This window comes from Coturnix japonica, chromosome 1 (genome assembly GCF_001577835.2).
Source record: "Coturnix japonica isolate 7356 chromosome 1, Coturnix japonica 2.1, whole genome shotgun sequence".
NCBI classification, from domain to species: Eukaryota; Metazoa; Chordata; class Aves; order Galliformes; family Phasianidae; genus Coturnix; species Coturnix japonica.
Window position 1 is genome coordinate 140,063,683 of NC_029516.1, and position 24,386 is coordinate 140,088,068.

Below are 24,386 nucleotides of genomic sequence, written 5' to 3' on the forward strand. Positions count from 1 at the left end.
AATATCATCACCTGTGTTTCTCAAAATGACAAAAGAAAAAAAAAAGTATTAAAAAAATAGACGTAACCATTTTTCCCTATTGTTTAAGGCTAAGGATAGAGAAAATTGACTTTATGGTAGTAGTGCTAAAACAGAAGATTACCTCACGATGATTTAGAAGTCTCTCCAAATCTGCTGCCATTTGATTCTTGACACGCAGCAAAGCTGTCTTTTCTTTATTTAAAAGACTGGCAAAAAAAAAGAGGATAGGAAATACAGTAATAGCAACAGATAATCTCTTTTAATCTTGTATTCTGGTTGAAACATGCATTTTCTAAAGCTAAATATTGGCAACAACGAAAATCTGCTCAAGTAATTGTATCAGATGATCCTGCTCTATCTTTAAGCGCTGGAATTTTTATAAATGGACCTAAATGCAGTGATGTATACAATATCTTATTTAGTCAAGTAATTATATTCTTTTGTTTTGTTTTGTTTTGTTTTTGTTTTTAATTCCCTGAAGGGTAATTTTAAACTGATCAGAACCTTCTATTATTATCTAATGGTTTATTCTTAGCAGAAGGAGTTGATTTCAAAAGCTATGCAAAATTTGTTGTACTTGCGATTTCAATATCAAAATTCCTTTTTCTGTTTGCATCAATAGTACAGCAGAAATCACCCTGTGCAAAATCCCCTTTTGATACTACCGTATATAGAATTTTGAAAATAAATACAAGAAATATCAAGATGCAGCTTCTGCTTTCAGCTCTGCAGTTTCTGCAGTAATTTCAAATGCTTTTTTAAAAAAATTTATATTACAGAAGACGCAAAATAATCAAGTTTTTCTTACAAACAGCATGAAAACTATTTTAGCATAATTAGCTTTAATTGTCCTTTTTTAAACAGTTTTATAATATGACCATTTTGTTTTCAACACACATTCTGATTTTAGGTAGCGATTCATCTAATATAGCTAAATACATTTTCATATTTATCTCAAAAAACAGTTTCCAATAATAAACTTCACACTAATGCATACATAATGTCTGGACATAATCTGTTTTCTTAAAATAGACAAAATTTTTCTAAGTAGAACAATGTTGTACCATTGCTGTGACCTAACAAAATAGGTTCTGCAATATAAACTGTAATATACATCAGCAACTATACAAAGTTCAACTCTGCATATGGAATACAAACATGCAGTACTAAATCAGACCATGAGTTCAAAAGGAAATGTATTAAAGCATCAGAAACTGAGTGGAGCAATTATGTATATTGCAAACACAAACTATATAGTATTCCCAACACTTGATCCAGAAATTATCAACAAAATAAATCAACATTTTCTTTAGTTGTACGTGTAACATCTGCTTGTGTCTTGCTCTGCATTGGAGACTTTAGCTGTCAATATCTTCTGGCATTCATTAATACTCTGAAATTTTGCTTACTCTTGTCAAATTGCTTACCTGCCTTGCTCAGTTACTTAAAAGGGCAGCAGTAACATTTATGAAAAGAACTACAAAGCTATCATACTATTTTCAAGAGTGTTCTTTTCTGTGACGTTTTTAATCATCATAAAATTAATGTACTATTTTTTCTTGGGTTCATTTGTTGTAATTTACTGATACAAAAGTTTTTCTTGGATTTCCTCAGAGCAGAAACCAATGGTTTTAGACAGTGACTCACAAACTTATTAGAGAAGCAATAATAAAAAGTTCCTGTACACCTAAATAGTGTACTGAATAAGCACATACATCAGTGTTCATGACTAACCAGAAATTCATGTTCAGGGTTTAATTTCATCCACAGAGTAAAACCTATTCTCGTTATACCAGTTATATCTTCTGTAACAATGACAAAACCAACCCATGTGGAGCAGTCTCAGCATTACTCTAATTTTCTTTGTTTTTGATAAAATACAGGAATTAGACTGCTGTGTCATTCAGTAACACTTTGTTTTCTGTTGTATGTAAAAATCCTATGAGCACAGAACTACCAAAGCACACACAGACTTCAGATTTAGTTCTGCAATAATTATGCTTTCTCATATCAGAAGGGAGTAATTCATATACTTCTGAAACAATATTGCAAAAGAGGCATATATACATTTAACATGATGAAAAAGTGGAGTTATCAGACTGTTAATAAATTCACACCTATAATGACCAAGTAAAATTTTCTGAAAGTTCAGAAGACCATTTCTGTCCCTGTTAGGAAAGTGTCCTGACAGGTATCTTGGATACAAGAGGTCTATGAGGTTCTAACTTCAAGCCATCTCATGTGTCCATCAACAAGCAGTTTAAACTAATCCAGTTTTAATTTGTGGTGTAACTAAGCAGACAGCAGTTCCTTTAAAGTTCATTTCAGCTGACTTAAGTGAAACCTCCTGTTCAAAGGTCAGCTTTTTCTATCCCTAACCACATACTAATACCATCTCTTAATGTTGGTAGAAAAATTGCGACCTCGCAAAAAGATTATTCTGGATTCATGAAAGGCAGATCCTTGACCAATCAGATTCCTTTCTGTAATCGGGTGACCTACCTGGTGGAAGATGGAAAGGCTATTAATGCAGTCTACTTAGACTTCAACAAGGCCTTTAACACTGTCTCCCACAGTATACACCTGAAGAAGCAGGCAGCCCATAGCTTACTCTTGGCTGAGTAAAGAACTGGCTGGAGGGCCGGGCCCAGAGAGTGGCGGTGAATGGAGTTAAATTCAGCTGGCCACTGGTCACAAGGGACGTTCCCCAAGGGTTGATGCTGGGGCCTGTCCTCTTCAGTATCTTTATTCATGACCTGGATGGGAGCATTGAGTGCACCCTCACTAAATTTGCAGATGACATCAAGTTGGGAGGAAATGTCAATCTGCCTGTGGGTAGGAAGGCCCTACAGAGGGATCTGGACAGGCTGGATCTCAGGGCTGAGGTCAACGGGATGAAGTTCAATAAGACCTAGTGCTGGGTCCTACACTTTGGCCACAGCTTTGGCCCTAAGCAATGCTACGGGCTTGGGGTGGAGTGGTTGGAAGATGATGTGGAAGAAATGGACCTAGGATTTTTGGTCAACACATGGCTAAATGTGAGCCAGCAGTGTGCCTAGGTGGCCAAGAAGGCCAATGGCATCTTGGCTTGCATAAGAAATAGCACTGACAGCAGGAGCAGGGAAGTAATTGTCCCTCTGTACACAGCACTGGTGAGGCTGCACCTTGAGTAGTGTGTGCAGTTTTGGGCCCATCACAACAAGAAAGACACTGAGGCCCTGGAGCGTGTCCAGAGAAAGGCAATGAAGCTGTGAGGGGTCTGGAGCACAGGCCTTATGGGGAGTGGCTGAGGGAGCTGGGATTGTTCAGTCTGCAGGAGTCTCGGAGCGTACCTTATTGCTCTCTGTAACTCTGAAAGGAAGTTGTTGTGAGGTGGGTGTTGGCCTCATCTCTTACAACAGTGACAGGACTAAAGGTTACAGCAGGGAAGCTCATGCTTCTTCTGTGTGCTTAGTCTTGAAGAAGAAAACAGAATGTCTAGAAAGACATGCACATGCATTCCACGACACTTTCTAGACCTAGCCAGGTATGAATCCAGGGACCAGGAACATGGCATACACTTGTCTTATACATACACATGGCACACTATATCTACTGCCTTATTTTGGTTTGCTTTCCTTGGAATCTACATGCCATCTGACTTGGACATCATAAGAAGTTTTGAGGTAATGTGTTTTTTCTGGAGAATAAAGACTAACATTTCCTAGTCTCAGAGCATTAAATTTGGGCAATTAAGGCATCTTTTAAATCTCTGGTCTAAGAATACCAGCTGCTGGCCTATTCAGAAGTTTCTATTATGAAATATTCTGGATAATACATTTGTGCTGGACACACTAAGTAAACATAGTTTTAGGTATTACTGGCTTTTATTATTGCTTCTATTCGGTTTGAGGAGCAGCTGAGGAAGCTGGGATTGTTCAGCCTGGAGAAGAGGAGGCTCAGGGGAAAGTCTTATTGCTCTATATACTTCCTGAAGGAGGTTGTAGTGAGCTAGGGTCGGCCTCTTCTTGTGTAGACAAGTGATAGAACAGAGCAATGGTTTCAAGCTGCTGCCAGGAGATTCAGGCCTGGACCATTAGGAAATATTACTTCTTGGAAATGTGGGTGGTGAGCCACTGGAATGCACTGCCCAGGGAGTGGTGGAGTCAACAGACCATGGGAGTGTTCAAGAAAACGTTTGGATGTTGTGTTGAGGAAATGATTTAGCTCAGGGGAAGTATTGCGTAATGGTTTGGACTGGATGATCTTCTAGGTCTTTTCCAACCTTGATAATTCTGAGATTCTGTGACAAAAAGTAGGTTTCTTTTCTGTAGAACCATGATCCCAAATATTTATGAAATAAGGACTGTACCCTTATGTTTGTTACTTTCAAGCTACAGTACAATAATATGAAAGTTTAAGTTCAATCTTGGATTATTTCTTTGCATCTTATTATCATATCCAAATATCACACACACACACAAAAATGAAATTAACAAAATAGTATATAAAATGGCTTTGTACATAAAACTAAATCTACAATGTGAGTATACCCCTTCTCTGCAAATGAAGATGAACACAGAGTAGCCAGATAGTTTTGAACCATTAAGTATTTTTCTTTTTAATTTGTGCATTTAGAAAGATATAAAAAGTTTTCAAATAAAAGTTCTTTAGATAATGTATGAAAAAAAATTGAGTTGTCATTGTACAGCCATAGAACAATAACCACAGATCAAATATTTGAAGACATTTAGAAGTCTGCTGTTTGACAGTTTCAACCGGATTCCTTTAGGTGGCTTAAGAACTCTAGTCTGTATAGCATCCAAATTGGAAAAGGATTTCTTTTTTAAATTGTAAGTAAGCAACAGCAAAAAAAATCCAACTACATATATATTTTAAGCTGTACTTATATAAATTGTAGTATGGGTCAGTAAACATACATCTGTAGAAAAATGAAACAGTTGCACAACTGTTGTTTCACAAGCAGCTTACATTAGTGTTTGGATAGATGATGCATATTTAACAGAATGGTAATATTCTCACAAAAAGCTCATTGCTCATTCTATAATGGGAAAAAGTCAACTAACACTGTATGCCGAGTTCTATAATGTTTGGAAGGCAATTAGGGAACCAAAAATGTTTGTGTAAGAAACATTTCAGCACACAGCTTCTTAGCAAAATCCTTATTCTGCTTCTAGATTTGCCACACAGTTAGGCTTTTGAGGAGTGCTTTTGGATAAGCGAACCACTTTTAAAATCAGCCACTGGTATGGAGAAATTTGAGTACATTTAAAATAAATACTCTCTCTTTATGAATGAAGTCCTGTGTAATGTCTCCAGTTATTTATATACCTAGCTGTTTCAGCACAAAACTATGTACCAAAACTACAATTACTTCACTACACACACAAGAATGAAATTCACAGTCTTGTTTGCCCACAGCATGACATAGTTACAAGGCATTTCTTTTCAAAAGGAGAGCTAAATGTAGTGTTTTCATTTCTGGTTAAAGAACTGCATGCTAGAGAGCTTTCTTTATAATATGAAGGAGTCATGCACATACAACTGCTGCACCACCATCACTATTTACTTTTATTAATAAGTGCTATTTGAGTTAACATAAATGAGAGGTTACTTTATAGAGTATTTTGAAATATGTAGACCTATAAATTCATCCTGTACATGCCTTGTCATTCAAGACCTGAGAATATCTGCAGGTACACAAGTTCGCAAGTATACAAGGTGGCTTCCTCCCAGTCACACTTAGCTCCACTGCAGAATGTCAGCATACAGTCAGTATCCTGCCCAGGAGAATTCAGAGGTGGACAGGGAGGAGAGTGGTAATGAAGATACACAAGGGCAACATTTTATAGGGCTTTGATTGTCCCTCAGTTGACCTCTCATCTATGAGTGTTAACCAACTCACACATAAAATTAAACAATGCTTAAGCAGTTAAGCACACAACTACTGACTACTTTCAGGTTTTCATTCTGTTTGGTATTTTGAGCATGTCTCTCTTTTCAACTTGTCAACTACTGACACAAACAACCTTGAATACTATTTGAATAATTACACAATATTCCCCATGTAAGGAAGAAATTTACATATAGGGGTTGTGAAAGACAGCCTTGGCTCTAGAATTTGACTTATGGATATGGGCACATAAGGTACTGTAGTTAAAGTGGACCTTGCAGTTTCATAATTAAGTTTTTGCACTACTTGCTTTTCTAATAGCACCAACATTATCTGTAGAATTTAGGCCTTTCCCTCAGCAGCATTAATTCCCTGAACTCACCCTCTCAAAAATATTCCACAGACAAACCAATAAAATAATGTTTAATTAATTTACTTAAACCATATTCAGATTAAGTTCTTTGACAGCTGAGAGATGGTGTTACACAAAATAATTTGAAGTCACCAAAGTGATATTTTAATTTAAATCTGTCATCAGTAGTTTCAAAAGGCTATTGTCATAATAGAAGATTGCTGGAATGTAATAGTTCTCTAGTTAGAAATGCCTTCCTCTAACTCTGATGCCAGTTACAGATACGGGAAAGCCTGTGATCAGCATTATCAATTTTATACTAGATTATGATTTCTCCAGCGCTCAAGGGACTCTCAGCTAACAATTTAGGATATTTTGTTTAAATGTGTAAGTATGAACAGTGGAACTAGAGACTACTGAAACAAACAAAAAACCACTGAGATATTTCCAATAATTTCACTGGACAATGAAATTATGGCAAAGATAAAAATGTGCCAATGGAATATTAGATATTACTGTTTCAAAAAAGAAAAAAAAAAAAAGGGAAGCTGTGGGGAAAAAAAAAAAACAACAAAAAAAACATCTAACCAAAACATCCAACGTGTGAAGTGTTACCTTTCTGCTACAAAACCATTCAGGATGCAAATAGTTTCTTGTCAGGCTATAATTTCATATAAAGAAAGACTGAATTGTGGTGAGCACACCTTGGCTTGCCACAGTACAGTACTGCTCCTCTATTTACTCGCTATGTGGTGCAGATAAATTTTAAGAGGCCAAAAATTCCCCCCATAGCCAATGAAGATTAATAATGCATCTCTCACATGAGGCTCACTCCATCAAAAATCTGAATTATTTCCTCAATGAGCTACTAAAGAAAATCTGACTTGGCCAAGTTCCTAATTTAAATGCCTAAATTTGAAGGCTCAATTTAGGAATAATACCTGGGCATACGGAGTGTTTGTGATAAACTGTAAAAACTTAAAGAGAGTCAGTGCTAATAATACATGTGAGTTCTTATATGTTTTAATGGCATAAAACACACACATTGAGAAAACTGATCAATCTACTATTAAGCAAATATGAAGACTTCATTTAAAGAAATGTAAAACTGAAAAATACGCAAATATCCATTTTTTTCCCCCGCTATTGACTTTTGGATGACTACATGAATAGTTAAAAAAAGTTTTCATGTCACCTCTATCTGAAAATTTTATTTATTATTGACTAATTATTTATTTTGTTCATAATTGGAAGGTAAGATGTTACATATGTAGTTATTATTGTGATTTTTCATCTTCTGGAAAGGTACAATTTACATATTATATATTGTAATATATCAAGTTCAGGGAAGTAATAAAAATGTTTGTTTTCTGGAATGAAAAGAAATGATTTACTAATAATAAACCCAGTAAAAATATCTTGACATAAAATATCTTGAGATATTTTTTTATTTTTTTATTTTATATCTTGAGTAAAAATATCTTGAGACTATGAGTGAAGATTTCACTTTATTTATAAATGCATTTGTGTATAGACTTATTTGAGTAAGAGAACTTTTAGGTATTCTTCCTCAAGGCTTAAAAAACACTGTTTCAAACCATCCTAATACTTTGAATGGATGTGCTATGAAAAAGCCTCAGGCTGCACTATGTGAAGTTCAGATTGGATATTAGGAAGAATTTCTTCACGGGAGGTTTGACATAGGAGCAGGCTGGAGTTGACATCTCCAGATATATTTAAGAAAGTTATGGACATGGTGCTTAAGGGCATGGTTTAGCAGCGGACTTGGTAGCATTAGGTTGACGGTCTTAAAGGTCTTCACCATCTCAATGACTGGACTGATCAAGGACTGAATGTCTGTATTTGCTATTTTATGGACAATAACACAGAGTTTTCTAATTATCATTAAATACATTTATTTAAAGATTAATTTAATAATTAAATACAGAAATGGTTTTACTTTCAGTTTAAAATAAATTAACAGAAAATTTAATTACCTGACATCTTTTTCAAGTTCTGCAATATGCTCCTTCTGTACACTTATTTGAGAATCTCTCTGTTGCACAGTACCAATGAGGTACTTGTAGGGCTGTTGTACTTGACTCAACAAAGAATTTGCTCTGTCAAGCTGACAAAGAAAAAAAATTAGTATCACTAATTTTGTAAAAGACAGAAACTTATTATTGAATCACAGTTATTACCAACTACACAGTAATATAAAAAGCAAATCTGCTGTCTCATAAAAAATACCACAGTCTATCTCCAAATTAATATATAGTAAATTATCTTCTTATTTGTGTTCTAAATTTTCTATGTTTTCACTACAACCACTATCTGTATTCCCTAAATATGCATTTCCAAGAGTTTTAATTTTACAGCTTTCACTGATAGAGGAATAAAAAAAAAAAAGAGAGAATAAACAAAGCCTCTATTTGTTCACCTTGCTGACCACAAGTGACTTTTGGAATGAAATTGAATCTAAAAAAAAAAGCAAAATACCAAACAGCAATGATGGAAGAAAAGCCCCGTTTTCTTTTATCAGTAACTGTACAGAAACATCCAACAGTATGTTTAACAGAGTAGTTTAAAAGATTTCTCATACCTCTACGTAGGAAACAAAACCTTCCTAGTCTTATATCCTACACAAATTAAGATTACTAGGAATAAAAACCAAGGCCAAATATTAGCCAATACTATTTGTATCTTGAACGGTATTTAGTAATATAGCATGTCATAGAATCATAGAATCATAAGGTTGGAAAGGACCTACAAGATCATCTAGTCCAACCACCCTCCCATTACCACTGCTACCACAGGCCACTAAACCATATCTCATAGCTCCTCATCCAGATGCCTCTTGAATACTGCCAGAGACAGTGACTCCACCACCTCCCTGGGCAGCCATTCCAGTGTCTGACCACTTTCTGAGAGAAGTTCCTTCTTATGTCAAAGATTTTTCTTATGTCTGATCTAAACCTCTTCTGGTACAACTTGTGGCCATTTTCTTGGGTCCTGTTTGTTGACTGAGGTAAGAGGCCAAATACTTAAGGAAGTTGTAGAGTGCGATGAGGTCTCCCCTGAGCCTCCTCTTCTCCAGACTGAATAATCCCAGCTCCCTCAGCTGCTCCTCACAAGACTTGTGCTCCAGACCTCTCACCAGTTTTGTTGCCCTTCTCTGGACACATTCCAGGGCCTCAATGTCTTTCTTGTAGGGAGAAGCCCAAAACTGAACACAGTACTCGAGATGCAGCCTCACCAGGGCTGAGTACGGGCGGATGATCACTTCCCTGCTCCTTCTGGCCACATTATTTCTAATACAGGTCAGGATGCTGTTGGCCTTTTTGGCCACCTGGGCACACTGTTGGCTCATGTTCAGCCAAGCATCAACCAACACCCCCAGGTCCCTTTTCTCTTCACAGTCATCCAGCCACTCAGCCCCAATCCTATATGAATCTCATCAGGCCACATGGACTTGTGGCAGTCCAGTTGGAGCAGTAGGTCTCTGACTGTTTCTTCCTGAATCATCAGGCGTTTTCTCTGCTCCCCAGCTGAGACTACCAGGTCAGAGAATGGAGTACCCTGAAGATAACTGGTCTGATCCTTAAAGACAGATGTAAAGAAGGCATTCAGAACCTCTGCCTTTTCCTTATCCTCAGTGGACACATTCCCAGCCTCATCCAGTTTCTTTTTCCTTTTTACCCCAGCAGCCAGGTTGACTTCAGGCTTGGCTTTTGCCTTTCTGATTTGCTTTCTACACATCTTAACAACTTTTCTGTACTCTTTCTGAGTCACCTATCTCTTCTTCCACAGGAGGTAGATTCTCTTTTTCTCTTGGAGCCTCAAGAATAGCTCCCTATTCATCCATGCCGGTCTTCTTCCCCACTGGCTCATTTTGCGGCTCACGGGGACAGCCTGCTCCTGTGCCTTGAAGACTTACTTCTTGAAGAGCAACCAGCTGTCTTGGACCTTTTTACTCTCTAAGAGGGGGACTCCCCCTACTAGTCTTCCGAACAATTCAATGTCTGCCCTCTGGAAGTCCAAGTTAGCAGCTTTGCTGCTCCCTGAATAATTGAGAACTCTACCATTTCATGGTCATTCTGTTCAAGACAGCCCCTGACCTCCACATCTCCCACCAGACCTTCTCTGTTTGTGAACAGCAGGTCTAGCTGGGCAGCTCCTCTTGTAGGCACTCTCACCAGATGCACGAGAAAATTAACTTCCATACACTACAGAAACCTTCTAGACTTCTTCTTATGCACTGTGTTGTATTCCCAGCATATGTTGGGGAAGCTGAAATCCCCCACAAGGGCAAGGGTTGGTGATCATGTAGCTTCTGCCAGCTGCTTGTAGAACACCTTATCTGTCGCTTCATCCTAGTCCAGCTGTCTATAGCAAATGCCCACCAAGATGTCTGCCTTGTCAGCCCTTCCCCTGATCTTTACCCATAGGGATTCAACCTTATCATCCCCAGCCACAAGCTCAGTAACATCAAAGCATTCTCTAACATAGAGAGCCACACCAACACCTCTCTTTTCTTGCCTATCCTTGAAGGGTTTGTAGCCATCTATTGCAGCACTCCAGTCATGGGAGTGGTCCCACCATGTTTCTGTAATGGCAACTAGGTCATAGTGTGCCGCACAATGGCTTCCAACTCTTCTTGTTTGTTGCTCATGCTGCATGCATTGGTGTAGATGCACTTCAGCTGAGCCCCTTGCCTCACCCCTAATCCCATTACCGCTCCCCCAGGCTCATCTCTAGCAGGCCTGGTTTTATCTCCTTCCCCCTTCATATCTAGTTTAAAGCCCTCTCTACAAGTCCTGCAAGCTCCTGGGCTAGGATCCGTTTGCCCCTTTGAGATAGGTGATATCCATCAGGAGACATCAGGCCAGGTGCTGGGTAGATCGCCCCATGATCAAAGAACCCCAAATTACTGTGTTTGCACCAACCTTTCAGACATTTGCTAAAAAAGTGGGTTTTCCTGGTTGTCTCAGTGTCCTTCCCTGACACTGTAGGAATACAGGCAATTACTACTTGTGTGCGTGCTCTATCAACTAACCTTCCAAGTCCCCTAAAATAATTTTTATAGTCCTCAGGCTTCTGTCAGTAATCTCATCACTGCCAGCCTGAACTATCAATAAAGGAGAATAATCAGAGGGACGAATCAGACTAGGAAGTTTTCTAGAAATATCCCTGACCTGGGCCCCAGGGAGGCAGCACACCTCCCTACAGGTAGGGGCAGGCCGACATATTGGGCCCTCAGTTCCTCTCAGAAGGGAGTCACCTATGACTATCACCCTCCTTTCTTTACTGGAGGAGGCAGTCTTTAAGCATGGAGCTGACCGCCTCTCCTTAGAAAAGCTTGGAGGAGGCAGTCCTCCCACCTCATCCTCAGCCACCTCACCCTCCAGTTTCAGGGCTTCAAACCTATTACATAGAGGCACCTGGGGAACCAAGGTAGGTCGGGATGGGGGTTGCCCGCATCGCCGAGCTGGGACCTGCTGCCATTCCTCCTCTCCTCTCAAGTTGGCTCTCTCTGTTTGACTATGGCAAGGGAGAGGGTCCACCACAGTCTGGGAAGTGCAATCTCTGCGTCTTTCTCACAGAGAGTTACACCACCAGTCAATCTCCTGCTCACACTCTCTGATGGTTCTTAATCTCTCTACCTCCTCCTGCCTCCTCCCTAAGCTCCACCACCAGACTGAGCAGCTCATCCACCTATTCACACCTCACGCAGGTGGCATCCTTCCCATCCTCCCCCAGCACCTCTGGCACTCCCTGTAGCCGGAGACCTGAATGGGCAGGCCCTCTGTCTGGGTCGCCACAGTCTTCTTGAGGCAAGCCCGCCATCTGGTAGAGACCATGTTTGAAGCTGTGGCCTCAGGGTCTGTCAGTAGAGCTGGTCTTGTGAGCAAAGACAACAGAATGACACAAAACCCACCTCCCACACCTGCAGCTGCAGTAATGTATGGGCAGTGTGGGCTGTACTCAGACTTTCCTCCCTGTTATCAGTGGACAGTAACACCCTTTTCTCACCTTTTCTCACCTGGCGTGTTATATGGGCAGGAGTCAGCTTACACCCTCCTGAGGCCAAGCCAGTGCGCGATCATGAACAGAGGCGGAGGAGGTAACAGAGCGTCTGCAGAGGGCACACATAGTAAGACATGCTCGCGCGCGCAGCAGCCTGCCCACAAGCTGCCAGCCCCCTGCACCAGCACAGTGCTTTTGCTGGCTTCAAAAAAGCCCTAAAAAGAGCTTTTTGGTCAGCCTTTTTGCTTTAGGTCCCTTACCCAGTGCAGTCTTACCTGTCCTGAAGCTGATCTCTGCAGCAATTTCCAATTCCATTGTAGAGAAATAAAATAAAAGGCAATCATCTTTTTGAACAAAATTACCTTAAATAAATTGATAATCAACAACAACAAAAAATTAAGCTATTAGCTCTCTTAGAGCAGAAGCTATCAAAAAGATCTATTTCAGGAAGACAACAGAAGGAGTCTTTAGATGACAAGGAAATAGTTTCAAGCCATGGAATATCAATCTCTAGGCTGGCCTAAAATTTCTGTATAAGACATTAAGGCTGCCTTTCAAGAAGAAACAAAAACAACATTTCTTGTTCAGAAAATCAAGTTCCAGATACACTGAGAATCTTTAAAAGCTGCTGTCACCTTAGTGTGAATTTCCTCATTATTTTAATTGATAAGACTTCAAGTACTTTGGTGGGAAAGAACAAGTGTTATAAGCTTGTTTTGATGCTGCTAAACTCATCTGTTCTTTTGCTAATTTTGCTAGCTAGTATGTGTCACACTTACTAAAAAAGACTATCCATTTCCATCATGGTGTTCTGCTGTCTATTTTTACTCTATACACTTAGAAGAGACCATCATTAAACTGGAATACATTAAGCATCAAATGCATGTATTGGATAAATTTTACTTATACAAACATATAAATGAATTAAGCGTTATCCTTGAGCAAAAGCATTATATTTTTGTAAGCAACTCTGATTTCTACCTTAATGTACAATATTCTTACATATTCAATCTTCTAAGATCTGAGAATAGAAGACCCTATACAGTAAAATAAAGCCTGAAAAGCTATAACGGGACCAGGTGAAGACTGACAAATTTTCTTTAGCAGCTGAACTTTTACACTGTGTTCCACCTTCCAAGCAAGCACACTACCACAGTTTCATTAAGTGAATGAAACTATGGAGAAATGGGTATTTTCTTCTTGGTAACACTAAACATTCTGAGGAGATCAACACAAAACCTCTTCTATATAGCTCCCTTTCTATAAGGCCTTAGCAACATTTCTTTGAGGATACTCCATAAAAAGAAGCTTATGAAGAGCATTTTCTCTAGTTATCACAATCCCTCTTTTCATACAGTTTTAGAAAGGTTGTATCATAAATACTACAGGACAATCCCAGTACTATCTGAGTTCAAAATGAAAGTTGGTCCAATCACTTTGTCATCAACATTCAATCCGTGTTCTGTGTTCCACCTAGATGTGTAAACTAACTGTCAGTGAAAAGAATAATAATGGGCTATCTGAGCTTGATGCAGGTTGCTTTTCTCCTTGGAAACAAACAATCAATCAATCAATAAAGCAGCTACCATCGAGTAAAAACTCATCCTAGCTCAAGGGATACAGTAGAAATAACAAACTGAATTTTAAGAAATAAAAATCATAAAGATAACAAAAAACTGCATATGATATGAAATACAGATAAGTTACAATAGAAGTTTCAGTTTCGTGGGAAAAGTTGATAATAGTAGGCAAATAACTCTTAATAAGGTGCAAATAAACCCTAGAAACAACACTACCCACTATTGCAGAGGTAGAATAAGATTGAATATAATTTTGAAGAAAACACAGTTTTTAGTAACATTTTTTGTCCTCTGCTTGAAAAGAAATCAGAATGTTAGTTTGTACAGAAGAACAGCTATCTACTTCCTAGCCCATAAATAACAAGTGTAAAAAGTCTGTGCTCTTACTGAATGGCAACCAGAATGGTTTCATAGTTTCATAGTTTCGTGCGGGTTGGAAGGGACCTTAGAGATCATCGAGTCCAGCCCCCGGGATTTGAGCCTCTGTGTAGCAGAGCGGCACTTCTACCACTTGCGCCACAGGGGGATTCGAACTCCGGGCCCCAGTGTTGCAAGGCGGTGTCCTTAACCACTGCGCCACCGGGGCACACAGAATGGTTGAAATAAGTGATACGAAACTAAAAATCCAATAATCACATTAAAAAAAAAGCAGTCCAATGAAGCATTTAGACATGAATGCCAAACATGAATTAAACAGAAAGCAAGTTTTAAAAGATTTATTATTTAGCCTTATAAGAGCTTAACAGGCTTAGTAGCTGCTGTGCATTAGCTAACAGTCTAAGACATTTATTTAACTTACTACTGAGTCACATCCTGATTTAAAATACACAATTATATGACAAAAGATCAAGAAAAGGCAAGACAACATCCCATCCATTCTTCCAAAAAAATAAGGGGAAGTTGTTCCAGTGGAATTCTGCAAGAATATGAATTAAAGTCTGTAATTCTAGATCTTTCATTACTGATCTAGAAAGAAATACAAAACCACAGAGTGTAAGAACAAAGTCTGTGAAAGTGGAAGCTAGACATTTAAATGGAGAATAAAGCACAGATTTTATTAATTATTAAGAAAACTATCAAGGATATCACTGAATATATCATTGCATTCACCAGTGCCCTGGAATCTTCAACTCAAGAATATATGATAGATATGTTTTAATCAAATACAAATCACTAACATGTATCTGGGAGAATTTATAATAAATCTAGTATTATATATAAATAAATATATATAATATATATTCACTGTTGACATATATGTGACGATGTATAAAAACAAATACATCTATAAAAATATAGAAAATAAAAATAAATCTAAGTACACATATTTTTAAATATGCAGAACATTCAAATATTTGCACTGTAAAGTACTTACACAGAATCATAGAATCATAGAATCACAAGGTTGGAAAAGGCCTACAAGATCATCTCATCCAACTATCCTCCCATTACCGTAGCTACAACAAAACACTAAACCATATCTCGAAGCTTCTCATCCAGACACCTCTTGAACACTGCCAGTGATGGCGACTCCACCACCACCCTGGGCAGCCATTCCAGTGCCTGCACACTCTCTGAGAGAAAAAGTTCCTTCTTATGTCTAGTCTAAACCTCTTCAGTTACAACATGTGGCCATTTCTTTGGGTCCTGTTTGTTGCTTGGGAGAAGAGGCCAAACCCTTCCTCATCACAACCTCCTTTCAGAGTGCAATAAGGTCTCTCCCAAGCCTCCTGTTCTCCAGACTAAAAAATCCCAGCTCCCTGAGCTGCTCCTCATAAGACTTGTGCTCCAGACCCCTCACCAGTTTTGTTGCTCTTTTCTGGACACGTTCCAGTGCCTCAATGTCCTTCTTGTAGTGAGGGACCCAAAACTGAACACAGTACTCAAGGTGTGGCCTCACCAGTACAGGGGGATGATTACCTCTCTGCACCTGCTGGCCATGCTATTTCTAATGCAGGCCAGGATAGTTATGCTAATTCATAATTACTGTTAAAATTAAAACAAACAAACAAACAAACAAACAAACAAAAGACTTTCCAAAGCAGGTAGCCTAGAAATTTCATATGGTTGCATTACCTAACAGCAAATCAAGACAGAGTTCCTTGGCTGCTAACTGAGTCTGGTAAGACAGTCTTAAAAATATTTCAAAAAATTAGTTCAGATTAATTCTAGAAGATGGCAAAATGATCATCACACAGTATCACAGTCTCGTGCAGGTTGGAAGGGACCTTAGAGATCATCAAGTCCAACCCCCAGCATTCGAGCCTCCTCTTAAAACGTTTATTTGCCAAGTCAGTGTAATATGCAATTTATGCTAATAATATATGTTATCATATACAGACTTATCATGAAATTTAACACATAGAAACACTTTCAAAAATTATTACATATATGTATATATTTAAACAGCTTAAATCAAACATTCCTTAGATTTGTATATTGAACTTAGATTTTTATATACTCAGCAAAGTAGAAACTGATTCACAGAAATATCTTCAAAAGTGATTTAAGGGCACAGCTTTGTAAAATGCAATGAGGTATTCATTGAACAATTAGCTATCAAACAGAACAAACTAGTTTGGCTAGCTGTTTTTCTGTTCAGAAATCAGAACGTTGTCTGTCTCGTCTACATTCTTGTTTAGCCTATAAAGTAATCCCTCTTTTGATCTTCATTTCAAAATACAATATAAACTTCTTTGAGAACATTTAACATAGAGTTTTGATTTATTATGAGGCCTTTTTTTTTACATCAAATAGATATTAAACAGTGTTTAGAAAATATTCAATTTTATGAACAGCTGTTCTGCCATGTTTATAGTTTCTACACATTTGATTTTTTTTTTTGAGCAATAATTTACCTCTTGTGAAATCTGCGTTACTTGTTCCTTCTGATGTTCCAGATCTTTTACAAGCAACGAGTTTTGCTTTTCTAGCTGCAGTAACCTCCTTGCCAAGTGAACACTGTGCCAAGAAAAACAAAGCTCAAGTTGATTTTTTTCCAAACTATGCAAAATAAATTCTCACAATTATACTTCAAAACATGATTGCCTTAATTTTTCATCAGTGATTAAATACTAATATAAAACTATACAGTGAAACCATGCAGAACTGTTGAAGCTAAAAGAACAATGAAAACATTGCAGACTTTAACAGCACCGAAACAGCATTCCCATAGTTATGTCATGGTAATATTTCTTAAAAAGTGATTATTTATATCATTTGTAAAATACTATGTAATTGCAATAGTCATGCCAGGACGTTTCAACTAATCATGAATATTTACTTTTTTTAGCTACTTTAAGGAATCACTTAAGTGGCTTCTGCTCAAGTCAATTTTAAAAATACATACCAACATATATCTTGTAGAAAAGCAGCAAAATTGTAATATTTATTTTCTAAACAAAGGCGGAATCATTTTGTCTGACATTTACTACGCTACTTAAATATCGTGACCAATTTATTATTTTTATTTTTTAAATAAAGTCTCACACATATTCACAAAAGAATTATTCAGCTGTGCAAGCACTCCATATTTCTTGTCCAATATTAGAAAGAGAACATTATCAATTCAATAACATAGTTCCATAGGCAGCAATGGAAAGATTTAGCATACAATTGCAAAGCCTCCTTCCAGGTATCTAAGCCAGTCTTTCAGTTTGTTATTACAGTCACTTAATCCTATTCGATAGACAGGAGAGCCTGAACATATTCCATTAAAACAAACTCTTGGATGCGCTGAAATGTAATCAAATGTACTCAAAACTTCACTGACTGTATTAATCAGAATTAAATTGATTAAAACGCTAAACCTGAGTGTAAGTGGTTTACAGCTGACCAACTGGGAGATTCTGTTTGTTCTCGAGGACTGAAGTATTTGATGTAAAGCTAGATGAGTATGTATACTTTCTCAGAAAATTTGACCAGTCATATCCACCACCTCCCCCTCAGTAAAAATGATCATACTTGTAGATTTTGTAGAACTCCTGATTTTAATTTCTTCATATTCTGTGGTACAATCCTACCCTCACACAGATACTCATTCACCTTTTATGAGAAGAATGACCTAAAATTGGCAATAGCACTCACTAAAAGGTTGGTTCTCTCTCAGTTCCTCCAGGAAGAGTATCAGACTGTATAAACATTAACTGAGAAAAACAGACTACCTCATGCTAGTTTTCCTGATTTTAGCATAAGAGTTATGAGATGTGCATTAGGATCTTGATCTCATTTAGTACAAAACAGAAATCAACTTCTTCTCTAATATTTCTAGTCAGGGGTCTTACACATTAATGTTTGAAGTGCAAGGGGAAACAGTGATACCTTTCCATTGCAACTTGGGGAATGTAGAGTCATAGAATCACTAAAGTTGCAAAAGACCTCTAAGATAATCAAGTGCAACTGTCAACCTATCATCACCACACCCACTAAACCATGTCCCTAAGTGTCACATCGATAGATATGCAGCCCATCATAATTATTCCAGTTACAACTGTTCAGTGAACTTGATCTGAATGTGCAAGGATTTAAAGATAAGCACAAGTAACTATGTTAAGTATGCTTCTTGGTTTGTTTTTCAAGTAGCTTAAATTTAAAACAAAAAGGACAAAGGTCCTTGAATGTGTAAATAATCTAAACTGAACCTAATGTGGCAGGAAAAAAATAACTCAGAAAAGTGCTAAAACTTTTAAAAATTCTCAGAAATTTGCATCTCCAAAGGTATTAAATTCTGGACAATTTTTTGTTTTATAAATTTTTTTTTTATTCCACTGTAACATAAAGTAAACTCAAGAACGTGGTAATCCCAAACAGATTCTAGGCACAATGGAGGAGTTAATTTGGACCAGCAAACACTGCTAGTAAGTAATACACATGCATAAACCTACACTGAGAATTCAGTTTTGTGGGAGTGTGCTACTACATGCTATTTCACCTCAATGCTTGAGAATGTTCCCAGAAATATTTACTAGTTTGGGTGTATGGCACTTACATACAAATACATGAGATAACTGTTTCTGGCAAACAGAAGCAAAAAAGAACAGACTCCATCATGTGTTAAGTTTAAATAGGCACATTTGCCTCATTTCTAGGATTCTATTCAAGAGGGCTGTTCCAAAAGCTATGCCTCCTATTTTATTATGTTGTCTCACAATTCCAGAGGCAGATGGTGGTGGTATGGTAGTAGAGAACGAGCCTTCCCATCAATATTAAGTTCCAATGTCACCATGCAACAGATGGCAGCAGAGGGGCAGTCTGACAAAATGGAGTCTGACATGCAAGTGCATATGAAGCAAAGGTGTGGAATGGAATTCCTCCACGAGGAAAAAAAAATCATACCCACTGACATTAATCGACACTTGCTGAATAAACAGAGATCAAACACTGGATGTGAGCACAGTTTCAGCGGTGATGACAGTGACACTGGGTCATCTCCATTGATGAAAAATAGTGTTTTGCAGCTAAGAACTTCCTCTGCCACACAGTGTTCTTGTGCTCTTTGTAGATGTTACAGTTTCCATTGAAATAAACAGGATGCATTACTTTTGGAGTGACATAGGCAGTATAAAAAGAAATCTTACTAAGAAACAATCTGATAAGGAATGAAAAATTGAGCTATACCAAATTTAAGTACTGCATAGAATATTTATGATCCTGACAGTATGTAACTCAGTACATGACAGGTCTGATCTGACAGACAATACTAACAACTTTTTCTAAACTGGAAAAGGTCTTAAGCAATTGGATTTACTCTGAACAGGGTGCTGGACTCCACTAAGTTCCACATGTTCCTTTCAACCGAAATCATCCCACTATTACATGATTTTGATCTTAGGTTATGTTTTCCTTTTATATTATGTGGGTATATTTTGAACAATTACAGAGTATTTTTTTGCTGTCACAGTTTAAAAATATTATAAATGATGTAAAATGTTGTAGATGAACCTACATTCCCTATCTTTCACAGTGAGCTGTAGCCTTTATGCACACAATCAACTATTTGAATGCCGACATTATTTCTTAAATACATTGTATAAATTGATCATATAAAAATGACTACGACTGAGAGGTATGTTATTTGGTTATTTTTATCTATTGATAAGATGGTATCAGAGGAAACTGGAATCAAATGCTGAGTACGTAAAGATAAAATGATGCTCTGAAACTTTACCCTAGTTAATTTCCTGAAAGGTATGTATTAAATACAATATGTTTTCTTCATTCTATTTCTGTATTCTTAAGTCTTTAAAAAACCTCTTTACGTAAACCAAAATGACTAATTTCTATGATTGAACATGCTGTATATCTCTTCATCTACTTTGTCTTGAACAAATAAATTCAGAAAAGCCACTTATTTACCTTTGCTTTAGTCGTCTTTTGGCTGTTGTAGGAACATTAGCACCATACCCATATGAGAAGAGAACCCTTTCAGCTTCAACTTCATTTTCCACTGCAGAAAATTGCAGGAAGGTATTATTAGTAAGGTGTCTTTTGAAGAAAATAATTAGAATGCAAGAGCTTATAAAGTTATGCATATGCATTTTTTTTCCCTAGAAGCTACATTTTCAGTTGATGTAAACTGCTATAGCCTTTTGTGTTTCAGTGGAAGAGTTTTATTTACTATTAGCACTGACACAGTGCCATGAATTCGTGTTATGATATCAGCAGTCTTTTCACTTTTCTTTTAAATAAACAATTCATATTAATAAAAATTACAAAAGCAAAATAAAGTAATTCTGTGTCCTTTCATATTCATTATTTGTATGGTAACAAAACAGCAATAGTGCAAGTTTAATTCGGCAGTACAAAGTTAGGTGGTGATTTATTTCCCCTGTAATTAATTCATTTTTTGTGTATTCATGAGGAAGTAGAGGAAGATAAAATTAGGTAATGCTTAAGACAAACAGACATAAGCAAGTCCATGGGATCAGAAGAGACAAATTTGAGGTTCCTGAGGGAACTGATGTCACTGTGTCTCAACCATTTTTTAAAGACTGTGGTGATCAAGTATTTCTGATAGTCCGTAGAAAACAGATACTGTACCCATCTTCAAGGATGCTAAGAAGGAATGAGAAACCAGTCAGCCTCACATCACCCTCTCAAATTCCAAGCATGGTCAAAAAGGTGATTGGCAACAGCTGGCAAAAACAAATCATGACTGACTAGCTTAATACCCTTCTATGAATGGTCACACCTTGACTAGTGTGAAGACAAAATCTTTGGTACAGTCTCTCATAGTATCCTTAAAGCTGAGCTAGGTATGGATTAGGACCTCTGGGCTCAAATAATGGTAATTAATCACACAAAGTTCAAGTGACAGTCATTTGCTACTGGAGTCTCTCGTGTTAATACTGTTCAAATTCTTTACTAAAAATACAGACAGTGGGATATTGTGCACCTTCAGGATGTTTCATAAAGACAGTAGATTAGGGAGGCAGTAAGATAAATAAACTGGGGGACAGGGCTGCTAGTCAGGTGGACCTCAACAGGCTGGAAAGCATACGTAATAACATTAAGGTTAAGCAAAGGCAAATACAGAGTCTCACATTTGGGATTCCCTCCAGTCCTAACACTAGTTACATGAGAGAAGAAGCAAACACCCACCTTACCACAACTTCCTACCAGAGTTACAGAGAGCCATATAGGGTGCCCCCTGAGCCTCTTCTCCAGACTGAACAATCCCAGCTTCCTCAGCCGCTTCCCATAAGTCTGTGCTCCAGACCAGATTTTTTGCCCTTCTCTGGATATGCTCCAGGGCCTCCATGTCTGTCTTGTAGAGAGGAGTCCAAAACTGAACACAGTACTTGAGGTGCGGCCTCACGAGAGCCAAGAACATAGAGGTGATCACTTCCCTGCTCCTGCTGACAACACAATTTCTGATACAAATCAGGATGCCACTGACCTACTTAGCTAACTTCAATGTTGTGGCTTTAGAGAGACCTTTAAGTTCCAACCCCACTGCTTTAGGCAGGAACACCTCCCTCTTGACCTGGTGGCTCAAAGCCCTGTTCAGCCTGGCCTTGAACACCATGTGGATGGAGGGGACCAGAGAGGATGTGGATGGAGGGGGCATCCACATCCACTCTGGGCAACCTGTTACAGTGTCTCACCTCACAGTAAAGAATTTCTTCCTAATATTTGTCTAAATCTACCTTCTTCCAGTTTAAAGGCATTTCTCCTAGTCTTGTTACTACATGTCCTTATATGAAGTCCCTCTCCAGCTTTCCTGTAGGCCCCCTTCAGATACTGGAAGGCCACTATAAGATCTCCCCAGAACCTTCTCTTCCCCAGGCTGAAGAGCCCCAGCTCTCTCATCCTGTCCCTGCAGGGGAGGTGCTCCAGCCCTTTGATCATCTTTGTGGCCCTCCTATGGACATCCTCCAACAGCTCCATGTCCTTCTTGTGTTGAGGTACCCAGATAATGAAATAATTGAAGTATCTAGTGTAAAATTTTCCAACTTGAAGATTTTACTCTGAAGAAGAGCAAAATGCCAAGAAGTTTATTGTTATTCATATGGAATATGTTATTAATGCACTTTAGCAAAGTGGTTGGACTAAATGATCTCCAGAGGTCCCTTCCAGCCCCTAAAATTCTGTGATCCTGTGAAATCGCTCAGTTGCTGTAAGGAGTGGCTATATAAATTCTTGTGTTTCCTGAAGAGGCTGCTTCATGTTATTTCAATATTAATATATGTGAAGAGTACTGATGAAAAAAGCAAAAAGAAATACATCAACAGTAAGAGGAGGACTAAGGAGAGTCTCCACTCTTTACTGGATGAGGCTGGGAATGTGACCACCAAGGATAAGGAAAAGGCAGAGGTTCTGAATGCCTTCTTTACATCTGTCTTTAAGGATCAGACCAGTTATCCTCAGGGTACTCCCTTCTCTGACCTGGTAGTCTCAGCTGGGGAGCAGAGAAAACCCCTGATGATTCAGGAAGAAACAGTCAGAGACCTACTGCTCCAACTGGACTGCCACAGGTCCATGTGGCCTGATGAGATTCACCTGAGAGTGCTGAGGGACCTGGTGGAGGTGATAGCTGAGCTGCTTTCCTTCCATCAGTGCTCCTATTTTACTGGTGAGGTCCCAGAAGACTGGAGGTTGCCAATGTGACTCCCATCTACTAGAAGGGTTGTAAAGAGGACCCAGGGAACTACTAGGTAACTACTAATATCAGTCTTACTGGCCTTACCTTTTATTCTGACACATATGCTCTCTACCCTATTACCACCATCATTAAGTTCCATACATTCATAGTCTTCCTTAATATAGAGGGCTGCACCACCACCTTGCCTACCTCTTTTGAAAAGTCAGTATTCTTTCATCACAGCACTCCAGCTGTGCAAGTCATCCCACCATGTTTCTGTGATGGCGACTCTATCATAGCTTTCCAACCACACAATGGTTGGAGCCTTCAGCTCCTCCTGTTTATCACCCATGCTCCATGCATTAGTGTAAAGGCACCTGAGCTGGGCCTCCTTTTGAGTGGCAGTAGCCCTAATACCCTCATGACCATACTCAGGTGTTTCCACAGCCACCAACCTCACACCAACCCTTGTGTTCTTCCTACAAAAGGGTGAGTTGTCCTCCTTCACCAAGACACAAGACTGTGGGATCTTACTAGCACATCTTTCTCCTACAAGCACTGGGACGTTACATACAGGCTCCATTCAAGTGCCCTCAGTGACACCCCCATGCCTGCACCTGGTTTAAAGCTCTATCAATGAACCTTCCCAACTCCTGTCTTAAGACCCCTTTCCACCGGTGGGAGAAGCTACTCCTATCGGTTGCCAGCTGGCCTGGTCTCGTGCAAACAGAGCAGAGGTCAAAAAACCCAAACCCCTGTCGGGCACACCAGGCTCAGAGCCAGGTATTAATCCATTGGCCCATCATATTTAGTCCCTCATCATTTCCTATAACTGGAGGGATAGAGGAGAACACAGTTTGTGCTCCTGAACCCTTCACCTGTTGCCCCAAGGCTCTGAAGTCCTTTCTCATAGTCTTTAGGGAAGTTCTTCCTGTATCATTGCTGCCAACCTGAAACAACAACAGGGGATAGTAATCTGAGGGCCGAACTAGGGAAGGAAGTTTCTTCCTTATGTCTTTAAGCTGGGCTCCTGAAAGGCAGCAGATCTCCCTGTGTAGAGGGGCTGGTGGACATATTGGCCCTTCTGCTCCCTTCAGCAGAGATTCAACAATGACCTGTCATTTTTTCTCTGCCGATGAGGTTTTAATGATAAGTGAAAACTGGTTAGATTTTGGTGACATCACCAAGTGGGGAGAACCATTATCACCATCACTGTCCAGTTGTCTCTGCAAGTGCACTGTACCTGTTCCACATGGGCAGCTGTGGAGGCAGGGGAATCTCTAGGATGGCACACCTGGATCACCAAGCAGGGACCTTTTGCCACTACCCCACACCTCCTGATTCTTCACTGTTGTTGCTGGGGGGAGGTGAGAACACAGGGCTCACTGCAGCAGGAACACTGCCTGCCTGCCAGTTCCCCTCTATCACCTA

The 24,386-nt window shown here is 38.8% G+C and overlaps 1 protein-coding gene across 2 annotated transcripts in view; it reads right to left on the reverse strand.

Moving 5' to 3' along the window:
• Window positions 1-24,386, reverse strand: part of PIBF1 (progesterone immunomodulatory binding factor 1) — a 127,680-nt gene that overhangs the window by 21,529 nt on the left and 81,765 nt on the right. For both annotated transcript variants that reach the window (XM_015851649.2, XM_032442063.1), the window contains exons 12-15: window positions 20,228-20,318; window positions 16,732-16,834; window positions 8,264-8,394; window positions 143-227 (exon numbers count right to left, since the gene is read on the reverse strand). In XM_015851649.2, the coding sequence (XP_015707135.1) occupies window positions 143-227; window positions 8,264-8,394; window positions 16,732-16,834; window positions 20,228-20,318 (410 nt within the window). The remainder of the gene's footprint in view (window positions 1-142; window positions 228-8,263; window positions 8,395-16,731; window positions 16,835-20,227; window positions 20,319-24,386) is intronic.